Here is a 19,248-nt window from a genome sequence, read left to right on the forward strand (position 1 = left end):
GGGCTTTATTCCAAGTTCTCTGAACCACCTTGAGTTGGTTTTTGTTTATGGTGTGAGATGTGGAGCCTTTTTCAGCTCTCTGCAGGTAGCAGTCCAATTCTGCCTCAACCATTTGTTGAAGAGGAAAGAGAACCCAAATAAACAAAACACTTCTGAAAAACAAAAATTAAGTGGAAGGCATAGCACTCCATGACCTCAAAACCTACTACACAGCAGTATTAACAAAAACAGAATGGTGCTGGTACAATGACAGACACATAGACCAGTTGAACAGAGTTGAGAACCCAAAAATGGACCCATCCTTTTATGGGCAACTGATATTCGACAAGGAAAGAAAACCTATCAAATGGGAAAATGACAATCTCTTAAACAAATGATATGTTCTTTTAAAAAAATAGTCATTGCAAACCAGTTTTATCCTAGTCACCGTGTTGGCTGTTGTGGTTAAATTATTAATTACACCCAGAGTGGTGGTTTATAAAATAGATTTGAGGTAGGAAGTGTTTACTCAGTTTATCATTATCACAATCAATAGAGTAAATTCTGTTTCTTAGCATTGTTGTTTGCATTTATATTTATGTTAAGACATTTTAATTATATTTTCTTCTTTGCCTTAAAGTGAAAACAAAAAAAAATCAGAAAAGATTGAAATAAATCTCTCAAATAGGAAGTCATCTTTTTAATTATTTTACCACTATCCTTCTAGATTCTAAATTATCTTTGACTTCTTTCTTTTAGGTTCAAATATTGATTCACTTTGGGGCCTATGAGTACTATTTCAGTATCTGCTTCTCTATCTTGATCAGTTTGTCCATTTTACTATTATTTGTTTAACACAAATTAATTCCACAAGACATTGTTTTTATTACATACCAGAAAGTTATAATTGATGCATAGGCAGCTTTTCAGTGGCAAGAATCCCATGGAAGAAGATTGTCGATCATCTTCTCATGTACCAGCTGGTGGATTCAAACCAAGTGTCTTTGGGCTGGCAGCACAATTCCTTACTTCTAAGCCACCACAGTTCCATACAGAGGCATAGGACCAAAGTTATATAAAATAAACAAGACATGATGCCCCCCTAAAAATATTTTAATCTCAAATTTTAGTTTTCCATTCATTCCCCGTGTGACTTAGAGGAATTTCTTAAGCTGCGTGCAAGCATTCCTCCTCCCAGGGATAGATCTCTCAGCTACTTTCTCCTGCATATCATCTTTGACATTTCTTCTCTCAAACTGCAGAGTCCTGTGCTAACCCTCCATAATTAACTGAGTCTACAATGTTTGCTTGATCACATGGAAAATCTTCTTTTTTCAAAGAAAGTCACTTCTCAACTAGACATTGCTACTTTTCCTAAAATCCAATTGTTGCTCTGACACTGGAAGTTGTTATTACTGTCTAACAGAGCAAAGCATACTTAACTCCTGACTTTTTTTACTGGTTCCTTTTAAATCATCTTCTGCACCAACTCAAGCACTTCATGACCCTACTATACCCTATGTTTTTATTTTTTGCATGCATTTTTATCCCCTACATTATAACTACTCACCTTTCCTAATAAAGCTCTTCCTATCTTTTGAGTTTCACTTCCTTGGCCTGTTTCTCACACTATGTTTTCCCAGGTCTTTCTAATTCAAGATAAACATGCTATGGCAGTGAAACCAACTCCTACTGACCCTCCAGCTGATTTTAGAGGATGTAAATTTAAGAGGAGGAGATTTCCCATCTTTTTCCCACAGAGCAGCTGGTGGATTCAAACCAAGTGCCTTTGGGTTGACAACATAGCTCCATTCCCACTAGACCATGAGAGCTGTTTCTTTCTCTGAAAGTTCAGTAGATACTTTGGTTATAGGTTGTAGTTTCTTAAAGAATTGAAGGTAAATTCCAGTCTTGTCAAGTTCTAGCTATAATAAGATACATGCTTCCTGTAAGAGGGCTCTTGATCCCAATTTTTTAATATAGGAATAATAATATATGCATGATAAGGTCACTGTGAATACTGAAGATAAGGCAAATGAAAAGTTTAATACAATACTTTTTTGGAGGTTGTAATCAAAACATGAATTGCATTGGGAAAGTCTGTTGTCAGGCACCTCTCTAGAGTCCTGGAGAGTGACAATGTCAGTCTAGAGACTAAGGTGAACCTGATACAAGCCATGGTAGTCACAATTACTTACTATACATCAGAGGGTTGGACAATAACTAAGAATGATAGAAGAAGGATTGATCCCTTTGAGTTGTGGTGCTGGAGAAGACTGTTGAACATATCATGGACTGCCAGGAGAACAAAGGTTCTGCCCTGGAGAGGGTAAAATGAGGCTTCTTCCTGGAAGCAAGGATTTCTGAGGCTCTGACTCATATACTTTGGACATCTGGCCAAGAGGATGTCCCTTGGAGAGGGACATCATGCTTGGAAGGGTGGAGGAACAGCACAGGAGAAGAAGACCCAGCATAAGGTGAATTGACTCAATGACTGGGGAAAAAGGATTAGGTGTGTCGATGATGACATTGGCTCAGTATAGGGCAGGATTCAAAGCTAATGTAGAAAGTATTGTTACGGGTTGTAGATGACTCGATGGCACATAACACCAAAGCATACAAAAATTTTATTAATGTTATTTTTGTCACAGCACATAACAGTTTATACATTATATAATGGTATTTATTGTTGTTGTTGATTGCCTTCGAGTTGAGCATGAATCATAGTGACCCTTATGAACAAAAGGCCTGAAGCCCCTCTACAAACTACTGACATTTATCAAAATTCATAGTTTCTGGAGTCATGTTGTTTAGGAAGAGGCTACCACTCCTACTTCCAAATGAGATCTATGAATAACAAGAAATCTCAAATAGTGCTTTGAGGTCAAGAATCGTAATTCATCTCTGTAATCCTGCGAACACTAGAATATCCTTAGATGCTTCATAAATGTGTCTTGAGAGTACAAATGTCAGTCTGGTAATTATTTTAGACAAAGCTTATTTCGATTAACACAAATTAAAACACAACAAAAGCTTACCATGAACTCTAATTATAGAGTATCTTGTGAAATTACTCTAAGGGTAGGAAGGAAATTTGACCACTTCAAATGTTAAGATTCCTGATCGCTTAAGAATTAGGAAAGGAATCTGAACATACCAGTGGAAAGGCTGGAGGAAAATAAACCAAGCGTGTCAGAGGAAGGACATCTGAACACATTCAGAGTTGCCAAAACACTGACAGTACAAAGTCAGTATTGAATTGGTGTGACCAGGGAACAGGAAACTTAACAATGACAAAAAATACTTGGGAGGTAAAAATATGTTGTAGTGCATTTCCTGCTGATGTGAACACTGGGAACTTTTAAGTATGAATTTTTTCAGTCACTGGTATTAAAGTATTGAAGTAATTTCTGTTCAAGAGACTTGCTAGTAAATAGATTCCCCCCATCTCTAATATAAAGTAGTAAATAGTAATTTTATTTTTTCATGATTACTTTATTTACTACTACTAGTAGTAAATAAAGTAATCATGAAAAAAAAATTAATAGCTTTTGGTCAGTATGATAGCAGGCCTTTTTCTCTTGATAAAACTATTGAGCATAGTTTTTTTCAGCATATTATAAAACATAAAAATATCCAGAATGTGTTTGGCTTCAGAAAAGATTTTGAAGAAAACCAACTCTGTAGGATACTTACGCTTTCTCTGTACAAGTACATGAATTAGAAAATAGAGGACATTACTTAACTAATAGAGGCAAAGTAACTTTGCCACTGAAATAGAAAATAGAATGCAAAAGGAACTAATAGTTACTCAGTGTCCAGTAGTTATCCTCCAAGGTCTTTATATTTGCCACTTAAATTTGGTCTTCAAAATTATTCTCTAATCCAGTTATTAATGCCCTCATTTTACACTTAGAAAGATTGCCTAACTTTTTCAGGGTCACATAACTAGGCATTTAAACTCAATTTTATCTTTAAATCAGGCTGTGTTTTTCTTCACTTATTCATTACCATGACATCAGAACCAACTTTTTGGGTTTCCAAGGTTCTTAATCCTATGAGAGAAAGTCCATCTTTTCCCTCAGAGGGGTATAGCCTTTTTGCTAGCAGTGCAACTTGCTAGAAACTAAGCCACCAGAGCTCTACGCAAGCAATAAAAATAACTATATGTTGGGGAGGAAGGGAGGGCCTCTGGCCAGGACAGATCACCTAGCTCTGGATAAGTGCAAGCCTCCCAGTGTCCTTTAATATGGGATAGAGAAAGCTCTCCCATGTTTGGCTGTACTGGCTTGAGAAAGCTCACCACCTGGGAAGAGGGCTGCCATGTCTGTTGAGCTGGGAGTGGTCCACAAGAGGCTGAGGCTCTCCTATCCAGTCCTCATGTCCCACGTCTGCAAGCCCACCCTATCCTGTCTTTCTGTTCACTTGTTCATATATAAGTGTGCTGCAGCCCCCAATTGAATTGAGCTAGATAGACTCTCTGAACAGCTCCCAGAGTGGTGTGTCCCCATCGTGCTTACCCCCATCAGGGTGTTGTTGTTTGTTGCCAGCGAAGGTACAGCAACAACTATATAATTTTCTTATTTTTTTAATTGTCCTTCTTGGTCTTAGATATGGCCCTGGTACATAAACTTGACAATGGGCACTTAAAAATATTTAATGAATTATAGAAATAGTTCCTAAGAATCACTAATCATTAGGTAATACATGTTTTGATAGCATAGATTTGTATAGCTAATGACATTGCCTGAAATGCTATTATATATAGAACTGATAAATATTATGTGGAAGGGAAGAAGTTAATTCTTCTAGATACCCAAACCATTTAGAATTTCTTAAGTTGATTGTACTCTGCTTGGAGGCTAGGATTTTGAAACTCCACCTCACTTACTTTGGGCATGTGGCCAGGAGAGATTGATCCTTGGAGAAGGACATCATACTTGGGAGGGTGGATGGACAGCACAGGAGAAGGAGACCCCGGATGAGATGGATTGATACAGTAACTGGGACAATGGGGGTTTGTGTGTCAGAATTAGTGAGACTGGCTCAGGACAGGGAAGGGTTCAGAGCTGCTGTACCTAGGGTTACTATGCATTGCAGGAGACTCAACCAATAACATTCTATGACAGGTTCGGAAGCAGGAATGGCATCCACTTCCTAAACATGAATCCAGAAACTCTATGAACTCTGATAAATGTCGATAGTTGTAGAGAGGCTTCAGGCCTTTTACTCATAGGGTCACTATGAGTTGTGCTCAACTCGAAGGCAATAAACACAACAACCGGACAAGTGGAATATTTTGTATATGTAAGCATATACTGTTGTTGTGGTTGTATACCATTTACTATTGAGTCAGACCTACCCAGATCTGACTGCTGGTGGGTTTTCAATGTTCGTTAATTGCCTGGGAGGAGATTGTCTGTCCTTCTCCTGTGGAGCATCTGGAGAATTTGAACCATGTGCCTTCACAGTTGCAGCACAGCTTCTTGTCACTAGCTGACCAGTGTACGTATGTATGTATGTGTGTGTGTGTGTGTGTACACATACACACATATATAAATACATATACATACATATATAATGTGTACATCTATGTGTGTGTATGTCTATATATAAACACAACACACACACAACCCCAGCGTACCAGATCTAATGGACACATAGCATAGTCTTCACCTTAGAAATGATCATATTGTGACAACAGTGTGGTACAAAAGGAAGAGCAGAGACACTAAGTCATAGACTTCAGTGCTGGAGCAGAAGCTCAAGGACAAGAACCTTTACCCAGTACTGCCTCAGACCTAAATCCTTCTCTGAAGTGGGAACATGGAATTTGGACTTAAATCCCCTAAACATGAGACAGGCACCAGTGTGAGAGACAAGCAGCACTGTGAGGCACAAGACATCACATAAGTGACTTGAGTCCTAAGCCACATCAAGGGGTGTTTCAGGGGAGGGAGGAGCTGGATGGGGTAGGCAGAAATGCAAGGGATGCTGATGCAGCAGAGAAAGGGAAATGGGGGTGGGGTAAGGGATTGCTGGTACAGCACTGAATGTATTGGTTATCTCTGTGAGAAGAACTTTCATCTGTTCCTTTTGGCAAAATGCTTCTCTATCAGATATTGTTCTAAACCCACAGAGTAGGAAGGATTGTCCATCCACTTCCTAGCTACAACAGGCCTTTGAAAACACTTTGCACAATAGAGCATAGTTAAGAGTAGACTAACAGATATGACAACTGAGGCTGGGCCCTCAAATTTGGAAGCACAAAGGAGGAGGAACAGTTGTAAGCAGAAACTAATTATTGGAACGTGGAATGTGAGAAGCATGAATGGAGGAAAACTGGACATTGTTTTAAAAAAATAGAACACATAAATATTGGCATATTAGATATTGGCAAAATGAGATGGAAGTGCATGGGACATTTTGAATCATATGATCTATTATGCCAGAAATCAAAAGATAAGAAAAAAAGGGGTTGCCTTCATAGTTAAAAAGGCCATTTCTAGATCCATCTTGAAATATTTTGTTGTGAGTGACAGGATAATATCCATACACATCGAAGGGAGACCTGTTCATACCACTGTCATTCAGATTTATGTACCAGCAACCTAATCATGTATTAAGAAATAGATTATTTATACCAACTGTTGCAGTAAGATATCAATTGAACATGCAGCCAAACTGCATTAATAATAATGGGTGACTGGAATGCAAAAGTTGGAAACCAGCAAGGAGGATCAGTTGTTGAAAAACATGGACTTGGTGACAGCAATGAGGCTCAGGATAGAACAATAGAATTCTGCACAATCAATGATTTATTCATTGCAAAGACCTTTTATAAGAAATGTAAGTGCAAGCTATACACATAGATTTCACCTGATGGCATACACAGGAATTAAATCAATTAGATCTGTGGAAAGAATCATTAAAAAGTTCAATAGCAGCAGTGAAAACAAGATCAGATGTTGGTTTTGTAATAGAACTCAACTATTCTTATATAAGTTCAAATTAAAGCTAAAGGTCAAATCAAATCCATAGGGAACAAAAATTCAATCTTGAATCTTTCCCACCTGAATTTAAAAACCAACTCAGGTACAGGTTTGAAGCCTTGAACACTAATAAATGAAGACAGGAAGAGCTGTAGAAGGTATGTCAAGAATATTATCCACAAAGAACGTAAAATATAATTGCAAAAGCAGAGAAAGAAGGAAAGACCAAAATGAATGTCAGAAGAGACTCTGAATGTTGTACTAGAGGACAAAGAAGTCAAAGCAGAGGGAAGAAATAAAGAAGTTAAAGAGCTGAGTGAAGATTTCAAAGAGCTTCTCAAGGAGACAAAGCAAAGTATCATAATGAAATGTGCAAGGAGCTGGAGTCAGAAAATCAAAAGAGTTGAACTCGCTAGGCATTTCTTAAGCTGAAGGAACTGAAGAACAAATACAAGCCATGGGCTGCAATACTTAAGGAAGCTATGAGTGGTATATATCCATTCAGGAAACGTTAAAATAAAATGGAGTATACAGAGCCACTTTACCAAAAAAGACTTGGTTGACTCAGAAGAATTTCTAGAAACAAAATATGATCAAAAGGCAATGATAATGAAGGAGTAAGTGCAGGCTAGTGAGAAGGACATAACCAAAAAAGTATCAACTGACATATTTCAACAGATGCTGCGCTGGATGTGCTCACCAGGTTGTGCCAAGAAATCTGGAATACAACTCTACCTGGTCAACTGACTGAAAGAGATCTATATTTATTCCCATTCCAAAAAATGTGACCTGACAGTGTTGAAATTATAAAAAAATCACTAATATCACACACACAAGCAAAATCCTGCCAAAGCTTATCCAAAAAATTGACAGAGAACTACCAGAAATAAAATCTGGGTTTAGGAGAGGTGTAGCTTTAAAAACATTATCACTAATGTCAGAGGGATCTTTGCTGAAATCAAATCTGTGTTTCACTGACTATGCAAAGACATTTGACTGTGTGGATCACAACAAATTGTAGCTAACCTTGAGTAAAATGGGAATCCCAAAACACTTGATTATGCTGATGTGAAACTTAGACCAGGAAGCAGTCCTCAGAACAGAGCAAGAAAATACTGCATCATTCAAAATCAGGAAAGGAGTGTGTCAGGGGTATATCTTGTCTTCATGCATTTTAAAACTATAACCAGAACAGATTATTACGGAGGCTAGACTTTGTGAGGAGGAATGTGGCATCAGGATTGGAGGAAAACTCATCAACAACCTACTTTATGCAAGTGACACAACCTTGGTTTTCTGAAACTGAGGATGACGTGAGACATTTGTTTCAGAAACTCAAGGCTATAGTCTTCAATATAGGTTGAAGCTCAACATTAAAAAGACAAAGATTCTCATCTCTGGGCCAAATGGCAGCACAATGATAGATGGAGAAGAGATTGAGGATGTTGATAACTTCAGCTTACTTGGTTCCATAATTAACACTCTTGGCACCAGCTGTCAGGAAATCAAAAGACAGATTGTACTGGGAATGTACTTCCTTCAGGGTCCTTTCGAAAGTACTGAGAAACAAAAATGTCAGTTTGGAGACTAAGATGCGCCCAATCCAAACCATAGTGTTTGCAATTACTTGCTATGCATCTGAGAGCTGGACAATGACTAAAGAATTAATGCCTCAAAGGGTTCAGAGCTGTTGTCGCTATGAGTCACAGCTCTGAACCCTGCCTTGTCCTGAGCCAGGCTCGCTGACCTCGACACACCTATCATCATTGTCTCAGTTACTGTGTCAATCCATTTCATCTGGAGTTTTCCCATCCCTCCACCCTTGTAAGCATGATGTCCTTCTCCAATGACCGATCTCTCCTGGCTCAAAGCATGTGAGATGGAGCTTTCATTATGTATAAGTATGTGTATTTAGACATATATGTATATGTCTAAAGGAGTAATCAGAAATTGTGAACAACATTGCCAGGACTTAGCTGTGAATGACACAAGTGAACACTGCCAGAACTGGAGATGTCTACTTGGCTTTTCTCAACCTTACGGAAACAGGGATTGTAGTATGAACAGAATGGAAACATTGAATCGTTTATCTAATTCTAATTAAGACTCCTATCAAACAGTAAGAATACTTTAACAACAATAAATTAACAACATCCTAATTATGTAATATAATAACACCAAAGATAAGAAAAATATGTTAAACTGAAAACATTTAAAATCTCTGAATAATTGTACAGAAGATGACTGTGATGGGAACAATAGACTGGAGCAGACACAAGCATCAAATATGTCAAGCAACTCTACTGCATAGTAATTAGAGTCAGATGTGAATTGTAACTATTAATGACGTAAGTTACAGATCTTCTTCAAACACTATTTAAATTTATATTAAATAACAATAACCTTTCCTAATTAACATGATGAGATTATATATTTTACAAAGAACTGTATTATAGGTATGATTATTACAGGATATTTAGGTTCATTCTTTCAAGACTCTCAAGATTCTATAAAAAAACAGGCCGAATACATGAATGGTATTCCAATTTGAAATCTACTTTCTCCATGAAGTCATTCTTTAACTTCCTTTGCCCAACCAGAAATGATTTTTTTTTTCTCTTTTGTGCCTTATTAACTTGTGTAAGTAGAAATTACTTTTTATTTCATTATTTCTCATAATGAAGTTTGCATTAAAACATTTGTAGTTTTGTCTTATCTTCACGAAAAAACCATAAACTTTTTCAGGGCATCCACTCTTTTTGATCTTCTTTGTATCCTGAGAGCATCCTAATTACGCAATAAGCATTGAAGAAAAATGTGCTCAATTAAATTGAAATGTAGATATATTTAAACAATTATTTTTTATCTCTATTTTCTACTGTATTTCAATTTTATACTGCATTGAAATTCTTGAATAGAACATGTGCTATATGTATTGCATTTCTATGTTGAAATCATAGTGAGAAAAATGATGTGAATTTTAAAGTTGTCTCTTTTTATCTATCGCTAATACATTCATTCTGCAAACAGCTTTATATGAATATCAAATTTAAAGCCTCAATTCAAATGCTAATATATCTTATTATTACTGATGACACTGTGGAGTTTAAAGTCTTACACAAAATGATTTTAGATACATTAAATCACCTAGATTACAAGTTAATCAGTGAAGTCAAAGTATTGTTGTGCATAACATCTGTTTTAGACAGAGCCAGGTGTGTATTATTTCTTTCTGTAAGGAATTTAATTATAATGAGTCTTATCACTGCTAAAAGAAAACCAGCTATGTAAAGACATTCAGAAAATACACTATGGCACCCAGAACAAGTCTTTTCCTGTTATTATCGTAAAATTATTGATTTTGTAGGTAATATAATACAGTAGTTGGCATCTATTGTTTTTTGTTTACTAGTGTTGTTTTCTTCCTATTTATTTCTTTTTTAACATTTTATTCATATATACAAAGAATTCTTGAACTCTGAATAAAATAAATATATGCTAATATTTTAAAAGGGAAATTTAGAGGTTCATTGGTTTCCATTGTAGCTGTTATTTAGATTATCATATCACGTGAATGATCACATTTTTACTGAGGATGTGAAAATAACATTGATTCCTATGGGTTGGTTTTTCAAAACATCAGATCTGAAATGTCTCCTTTATGAAATCAACTTGGAATATATTCACTATTGTAATTGGGAAGGGTGTACGCCAGGAATGTGTCCTATCTCCATACCTTTTCAACCTGTATGCAGAGCAGATTATCCGAGAGGCTGGACTCTATGAGGAGAAGCGTGGCGTTAGGATTGGTGGACGATCTATCAACAATCTGCATTATGCAGATAACACAACCCTGCTCGCTGAAACTGAGGAGGACCTCATGTACTTACTGCAGAGGGTCAAGGACTGCAGCCTTCAGTATGGGCTGAGGCTCAATGTCATGAAGACAAAGATTCTCACCACTAGACCAGTCGGTAGCATCAGGATGGATGACGAGGAGATTGAGATTGTTTACAGCTTCGGTTTGCTTGGCTCCACGGTCAACACTCTTGGCACCAGCAGGCAGGAAATCAGAAAACGTATTGCGATGGGAAAGTCTGTTGTTAGGGACCTCTCTAAAGTACTCAAGAGCAATGGTGTCTCTCTGGAGACTAAGGTGCTCCTGATACAGGCCATGGTCTTTGCAATCACTTGTTATGCATCAGAGAGTTGGATAGTGACTAAGGAGGATAGAAGGAGAATTGACGCCTTTGAGCTGTGGTGCTGGAGAAAAGTATTGAACGTACCATGGACTGCCAAGAAAACAAACAGATTCATCCTAGAGAGGGTTAAACCAGACTACTTCTTGGAGGCAAGGATTCTGGGGCTTCGTCTGACATATGTTGTATGGAAAGGCAGGTCTTTGGAGAGGGACATCATGCTGGATAGAGTGGAGGAACAGCGCAGGAGGAGAAGACCCTCTATGAGGTGGATTGATTCAGTGACTGGGGTAATAGGGATGGGTGTGTAAGAGACAATGCGATTGGCACAGGATAGAGCAGGGTTTAGGGCTGTTGTACATAGGGTAGCTCTGAGTCGCAAACGATTTGAGGGCACATAACAACAACATACTAATATTGGAACAAGGAAGACATTCAGATGACCAACAAGCACATGAAGAAATGTTCAAAATCCCTAGCTCTAAAAGAGATGTAAATCAAGATCACTATGAGATATCATCTCACCCCAGTCAGAATAGCAAAATTCAACAGAACAGAAAGCAAAAAATGCTGGCGAGCTTGTGGAGAACCTGGAACCCTTATTTACTGGTAGTGGAAGTATAAAATGGTGCAACCACTGTGGAAGGTAGTGTGGCACTTTCTCAAAAAGTTGCAAATAGAGATACTGTTTGATCCAGCAATTCCATTACTGGGAATATACCCCAAAGAAATCATAACTTCCACCCAAGCAGATATATGCACATTCATGTTTATAGCGGCTTTGTTCACAATAGCAAGGATTTGGAATCAAGCTAAGTGCCCATCAAAAAATGAGCTGATTAAGAATTAGCTGCTTCTTATTGCCAGTGATTTGGAGGATTTCTTCATGCATCTGTTTGCTGTTTAATTATCTTCCTCTGTGAAAATTCTTCCCATGTCTTTTGTTCATTTTGTAACTACGGTTATCAGGCTTATTCTTGTAGAGGCCCAGGAGTAGTCTATAAACTTTCGTTATGAGACTTTTGTCTGAGATTGTATTGCCAAATGTTTTTCAATTGGTAGGTTTTCTTTTCACCCTGGTGGGAAAAGATTTTGATGCACATAGGGATTTAATCTTTAGAAGGTCCCATTCATCAGTTTTATCCTCTTCAGATATGTGCATTTCTGGCTGTATTTGGCAGTCTCTTTTAACCATAGACTAGGCCTTCTAAGCTTTATCCCAGTTTGCTTTTATGAACTTTGTGGTTTGGGGCTTTACTCCCAAGTCTCTGATCCACCTTAAGGTGATTTTTGTGTATGGTATGAGATGTGGATCCTATTTTAACTTTCTACAGGTAACCATCCAGTTTTGCCAGCACTAGCTTTGAAGAGGTTGTCATTTCCCCATTTGACAGGTTTTATTTCCTTATTGTACTCTGCTTTCAGCCAGGATCTGACATTGGCAATGATGTGTCTCTAGCGCCAAGGTCTCTTCTAAACTCAGCTTGGATAGCTGGTGGTTCCATTTGTTTTTGGTCGACCTTCAAGATTTTGCTTTGTGTGATATTAATAATACTGTTGGATGGTTACCACACTCTCTATGGTGAAATTAGTAATTAACTACTTCTCAAGAGATTCTTTATTCTGCTTTTGAAAGACTATCAATTAAAATTGTTTCTTCTTAATTATAACCATTTTTAAAGACTTTTTCTGTGATCACTTGTCACTTTGGTACATCATAAAAACTGTAGCCAACTTTATTTTAAGTAAGTTTAAAAACGAAAAAGAATGATAGTGTTAAGGAACTAATATTTATTTTTTGAAAAATATAACCTAGTACCTTTATTACTTGAAATATTCCAGATTATATAAAACCCAAGTACATTGAAGCCATTGTGAAAAATATCATAAATAAGTAGTCTGCAAATTATATTTTGATTGAATAATAATTTCAGGTATAGCTAGTTCTTTGGTTTCTTATTTTAGTCACTCACTTATGTAATCTTTAACACAAGAAACATTCCTTGAATGCTGACATGAGATACAAAGAACAAGACAATAACCTTCTCCAAATTTTCCAACCCTAGGATGAAGTTTGATAATGGAAAAATAAGAAAAAAATATTTAAGATAAAATATAATAATACACCCACCTATGTAATGATAAGCAACAGAGACAATAGTGCCTAACTCTGCAGGGGCAGGGAGTATGCTATTTTCAGACAAAACATCATATTTTATTATGATCATTTTAAAAAAGGAGGTTTTCGGGAGAACCAATGAGAGGGTACTTCAGGCCTGGGGAAGAGTAAATCTTAAGGTGTGGATCTATTTGAAAACAATCCTTACCCTTAAGTTGTTTCAGAGCAAACTCATTTCAATAATCATGAGAATAAATGGCAACATAGAAAACTGGACTTTGGGTACATAATTTTTTAATGTGTATTGAGCATTATCATACTGGGTGCTAAACTGAATCTGGTTAGGTACTACTTCTACCCAGTGAGTACGGTCTAATTAAGAAGACAACCAAGGCAGGGATGTAAAGAGCATTAAATCAATCAGCAGCTGTCATTAAAGAGCCCAGGGCTGGCCATAGAGAGATTTATAGATTAACTGCAGTACTTTGAATTGCACTGGGAAGAAAATTGGCAGCAGGTGCAAACTTCAGAATGGGGATTTATTTTGCTTCGGGCAGCTGAACTCAAAGGTAGGTGGGTTCATTGTGGGTAATGAGACCATTTTGGTCCCTCTGAAATGTTACGATTGTCCTCTAGGGTGGGTCCAATTAGGAAGCTCATGTATAATCTAGCTATTTTTCCTAAACTGTCGATAATAGGCATGAATTTATACAAATTGCACAATTCTCTGCTACTAGATAATAAGTACAGAATTTTGTGCAATTTGGGGTAATTCAGCTAGGAATTCAGAAAATAAGATGGTCATTTATGCATTGCAAAAACCTTGCTGGTTAGAATGGGTTTATTCCACTGAAAGGTTTTTAGAAATAATCTCAAAAAAAGAAAGAAAGAATCCCTAAGCATTTTATTACAAGGATGTGATTAAAGCTATCATAGTTTTGTACTTCAGAAGCATTGAATAACAATAATATCAAAGTAAAAAATTAATCTTTATTTTTTTAAAAAATAGAGAATCTAATTCCATAGTATGAGTGATTTTAGTCTGGTCTCAATTGTGTATGCCAGGGCAATTTTTATTTGAAATTTTAGATATACCATCACCATAAAGTCCAGAACACAAAGAGTTTTAAAATAAAAACCAAATATTTCTTTTCTCTTTAATTTACATAATAAGTTAATGGCTATATCAGTGTTAATGTATTAAAATGTATCTCATTTTAGGCCTAAATTAATTCATATAAAGAGACTATAAATATGGCCATGATTATAAGTAATGTTGCCAAGAGATTTTAGAGGACTAAACTAATTTTCAGCAGGTCCTCCTTGTTTGTCATTTCTTATTTGTTTTGATCTTTAGTTTAGATCAATTTTTCTTTTCATATTCACCATATTCTTTCCTTAGGTTTTTACTGACTTCTTGTCATTAGGTGCTGTTGAGTACGACCCATAATGAACCTGTGAACAACAAATCTGAACCCTTTCCTATCTTATGCCATCCTCACGCATCTGACAATAGAGCCCCTTGCAGTCACTGTGTGACTTCACCTGGTTGAAAGTCGTCTTCTCTTTTGCTAAACCTCCACCTTTACAAGCATCATTTCCCTTTCCAAGGAATAGCCCTTCCTAGCAACATGCCTGAATTATGTGATATAAAGCTTTAGAATTTCTGGGGAATAGGGGCAGGCTATGTAAGCACTGGAAAACATATCAACTCATCCTTAAAATAGTGTTAATGATACTGGTTCTGCCTAGCTCACATAACTCAATATTTCATAAATATCAGGTGATGACATTTTTTAAGGAGGTCTCATATTGGTGGTATGTTGTTGTTTTTGTTGTTACATGCAGTCACTTCGCCTGTGACCCATAGTAACCCTATGTATAGCAGCTCTGAAGCCTGACCTGTCATGAGCCAGTCTCACTGATTCTGACACACCAACCCCCATTGCCTGAGTCACTGCATCAGTACATCTCATCCTGGGTTTTCCCTTCTTGTGCTGTCCTTCCACTCTTCTAATGCATGATGTTCTTCTCCAGGGACTGATCCCTTCTGGTCATGTGCCCAGAGTATATGAGATGGAGCTTCAAAACACTAGGCTCTGGGGAGAAACTTAGTTTCACTATCTCCAAGACAGACCTATTTGTTTTCTTGGCAGTCCATGGTATGTTCAAGATTCTTCTCCAGAACCACAACCCAAAGCTATCAATTCTTCCTCTGTCATCCTAAGTCGTTATCTAGCTCTCTGATGTGTAGTCAGTAATTGCAAAGACCATAGTCTAGATCAGGCACACCTTGGTCTCCAGACTGACATTGCTTTTCAGTATTCTGGAAAGAGCCATCACAGGAGATTTACTCAATGCAATTCATCTTTTGATTCCCTGACTGCTGGTGGTAACACTTGATTGTAAAGCCAAGCAAGCCATAATTGTTAAAAACCTCAATCTCTTCTTTATCTATTACGGTGCTGCCAATTGGCCCAGTGGTGAGAATCTTTTCTTCTTGATGTTGAGCTTCTATCCATATTGAAGACTGAAGACTACTTTCCTTAAATTTAAATTAATTTTGTATTTGCATGTATTATAACAGCAACTTTGTCTTATTTAATAAAAGTGAAATGTTTTCCTGACATCCTGTCAGGAGGGCCAAGTACTTACCTGGAGAAGGATATCACACTTAGGAAAAGTAGAGAGTTTAGAGAAGGAATGCCCTGAATGAGATAAATTGACACAGTTCTGTGGCAATGAGTGAAGGCATGTCAGAGACAGTGAGATTAACTCAAGACAGGACAGGCTTCAGAGCTATTGTTGATTGGATCACTGTGAGTTGTAGTTTACGTGATGGCACATAAAAGCAGCAACTTTCCTTGCAAGAAGTAACTTACTGAAGCAATTAAATGTTCTCCAGTAGTTTACATCTGTGTCTTTGCACCTGAAAGTATGAATATGTGTTAATTTGCAGCACCTACCTTTCAGGGCTTCAACTCCATTGTTCTGCAAGTCAGAACTCAAGAAGCAGTATCATTTAACATCCTTCCCTGTAATTCTTATATGTATTTTAAGAGGATTATGCCTAAAGCATTTGCTGCAGAAGGCCAAAAGACTGTAGTCTTTAATATGGATTGAAGCTCAACATCAAGAAGACAAAGATTCTCACCACTGGGCCAATTGGCAGCACCACTATAGAGAGAATAGAGATTGAGGTTGTTAACAATTTCAGCTTGCTTGGCTGTGGCACCAGCAGTGAGAAAATAAAAAGATGAATTACATGGGGAAGTCTGCTGTCAGGGAATTCTCCAAAGTTCTAAAGGGCAATGTTAATCTAGAGGCCATGGTCTTTTCAATTACTTGCTATGCATCAGAGAGCTGGACAATTCTAAGTATGATGACTTATCGGTAACTTTGATCTGTGGTGCTAGAGAAGAGTATTGAACAGACAGTGGACTGTCAAGAGAACAAGCAACTGTACCTTGAAGAGGTTGAAATCAAGTATCTCCTTAGAGAAAAAGATTTTGACGTTCCATACTTGGGCATGTGGCCAGGAAGGAAAAGTCCTTGGAGATGGAAATCATGTTTGGAAAGGTAGAGGGACAGAATAGGACATGAAGACACAGCACAAAATAGATTGATACATTAACTGGGATAATGACAATAGGTGTGTTGGAGTCAGTGAGACTGGCTCAGGATTCAGAGATATTGTCCATATTGTTCACAGCTATGAGTCTTAGGTCATTCAACAGCATATAACAACAACATACAGCACTTAAAAACCTAGACAGTAATAATGAAGAGTGCTAAACATAATCAAAGAACAAATAAATATATCTTGGAGAAAGTCTAGCCAGATTGCTCTTAGGAGGCAAGGATGGTGAGGCTTCACTTCAGATACTTCAGGCATGTTTATAGGAAGGTCTATTATTCCTTAGAGAAGGACGTGATATTTGGAAAGTTGGATAGTTGAAAAAGGAAAAGAATCTCTCAACCATGTAGATTGACATGGTGATTCCCACAGTGGACTCTAGTGTGTTAGGAAATGTGAAGATGACCCAGGATAAGAGAAGATCCACACCCTCTGTTTATAGGGTTGCTGTTACTCATACTTGATGTGATAGCACCTAACAACAGTAACAACTAATTTACAATTTATATTTGTATTGAAAGAAATATCATACAATAATCAATATATAAAGTCTGATTAAAAACATAATGTCTGAACATCTTTGAGTAACAAAATTGTGTTCCTAATTGCAGAACATGATGAGTGCATCACGAATCAACACAACTGTGATGAAAATGCTTTATGCTTCAACACTGTTGGAGGACATAACTGTGTTTGCAAGCCAGGCTATACTGGTAATGGAACCACATGCAAAGGTAAAAGTTTATATTCCAACACTTCTTCTATTAGGGATCATGCAATTGATCCTTACCTCCCTTTACCCTTATTTATTACTATTATCTACTTCCTAGGTTTATTACACTGTTGTAGAGAGCTCATTGTTTTTGAGCTTGTAACAAATATTTTAAGATCTAGCCACCCTCCTAGTTTACTTCCATGTTCAAAGAGTCAAATTATTCAGCAATTTCTGGATAATGTTACTTGACATTAACTGCATGGTTTTTCATTATTTGTCCTTTCTAGAAAACCATACTCATGATCCATCTTGGATATTTTGATTACCCTAAGTGACTCCATCTTTGAAATCTTAAAACTCAACATGTTACTGTTCTAATCTTAAGTTTCTCTTCTTCCAATTTACTCACTCTAGTTCTACAGTTCTAGCATTTTCATTTAATCCACTCTTCCTTTTCATCCAGTTTACTAACTTACCTATGTTTCATATAGACGTGTATATACCATGGCAGCTATTTTAGGGCACTTCTGTCAATTTGTATTCATAGGATCACTATAAGGTATAGTCACCTTGATGGCACCTAACAACAAAATCAACCACTTAATGATACCTGGCGATGCAGTGGTTAAAACACTTTGATGCTGTCTGAAAGATCAGCAGTTCTAACCCACTGCTCCACTGAAGAAAGATGTGACAGTCCGTTCCCATAAAATATTACAGTCTTAGAAACCCTATGGGACAATTCTCTTCTGTAGACTCTTAAGAGTCAGAATCAACTTGATGGCAATGTATTTGGGCTATATCAGCCCATTTGTCCCACTGTCATAATCTATTTATCTTCATTTTAAATCAGTGTCAAAGTTTTTCTTCTCTTGAAGTGTTAAAGCAACAGTAGAAAGATAATTACTGTGACTATTGGGTTTTTAACAACATCACTATTATGTCATGGAAATAAAATCTTGCTGAAAATTATAAAAAAAATACTATAATACATTGACAGAGAATTGCCGGAAATTCAAGCTGGATTTGGAATAACCCATGGAAGTAGGGACATCATTGTTGCTATCAGATGGATCCTGGCTGAAAGCAGAGAATACAAGAAGGATATCTTTTCATGTTTTCCTGAATATGCAAAAGCACTTGACTGTGTAGATAAAACCAGATTTCATTAGCAATTATATAAATGGAAAGTCCATTTATAATTGTGCTCATGCAAAATCTAAACTTAGAGAAATTGTCTTAGGAACAGAACAAGAGAACACTGCATGGATCAAAATCAATAAATATGTACATAAAGGATATCCTAACTCCACACCTATTCAATATATTGTTGTTGTTGTTTTATGCCGTTGAGTCACTTGCGACTCATAGTGACCCTATGTACAACAGCCCTAAACTCCACTCCGTCTTGTGCCAATCATACTATCTCCAACAATCTCATCCCAATTATCCCAGTCACTGAAACAATCCACCTCAAAGGGGGCCTTCCTGTCCTGCGCCGTCCCTCCACCCTCCCAAGCATGATGTCCCTCTCTAAGGACTGGTCTCTCCTCACAACATGTCCAAAGTATGTTAGACGGAGCCTCAGAATCCTTGCCTCCAAGGAG

General features: G+C 37.2%; 1 protein-coding gene across 2 annotated transcripts in view; it reads left to right on the top strand.

Moving 5' to 3' along the window:
- Positions 1 to 19,248, top strand: part of NELL2 (NEL-like 2 (chicken)) — a 633,143-nt gene that overhangs the window by 467,120 nt on the left and 146,775 nt on the right. For both annotated transcript variants that reach the window (XM_006888181.1, XM_006888180.1), the window contains one exon: positions 17,538 to 17,660. In XM_006888181.1, coding sequence (XP_006888243.1) covers positions 17,538 to 17,660 — 123 coding nt within the window. The remainder of the gene's footprint in view (positions 1 to 17,537; positions 17,661 to 19,248) is intronic.

Source organism: Elephantulus edwardii, unplaced genomic scaffold, assembly GCF_000299155.1.
Source record: "Elephantulus edwardii isolate Elephantulus edwardi_28Jun2011 unplaced genomic scaffold, EleEdw1.0 scaffold00065, whole genome shotgun sequence".
NCBI classification, from domain to species: Eukaryota; Metazoa; Chordata; class Mammalia; order Macroscelidea; family Macroscelididae; genus Elephantulus; species Elephantulus edwardii.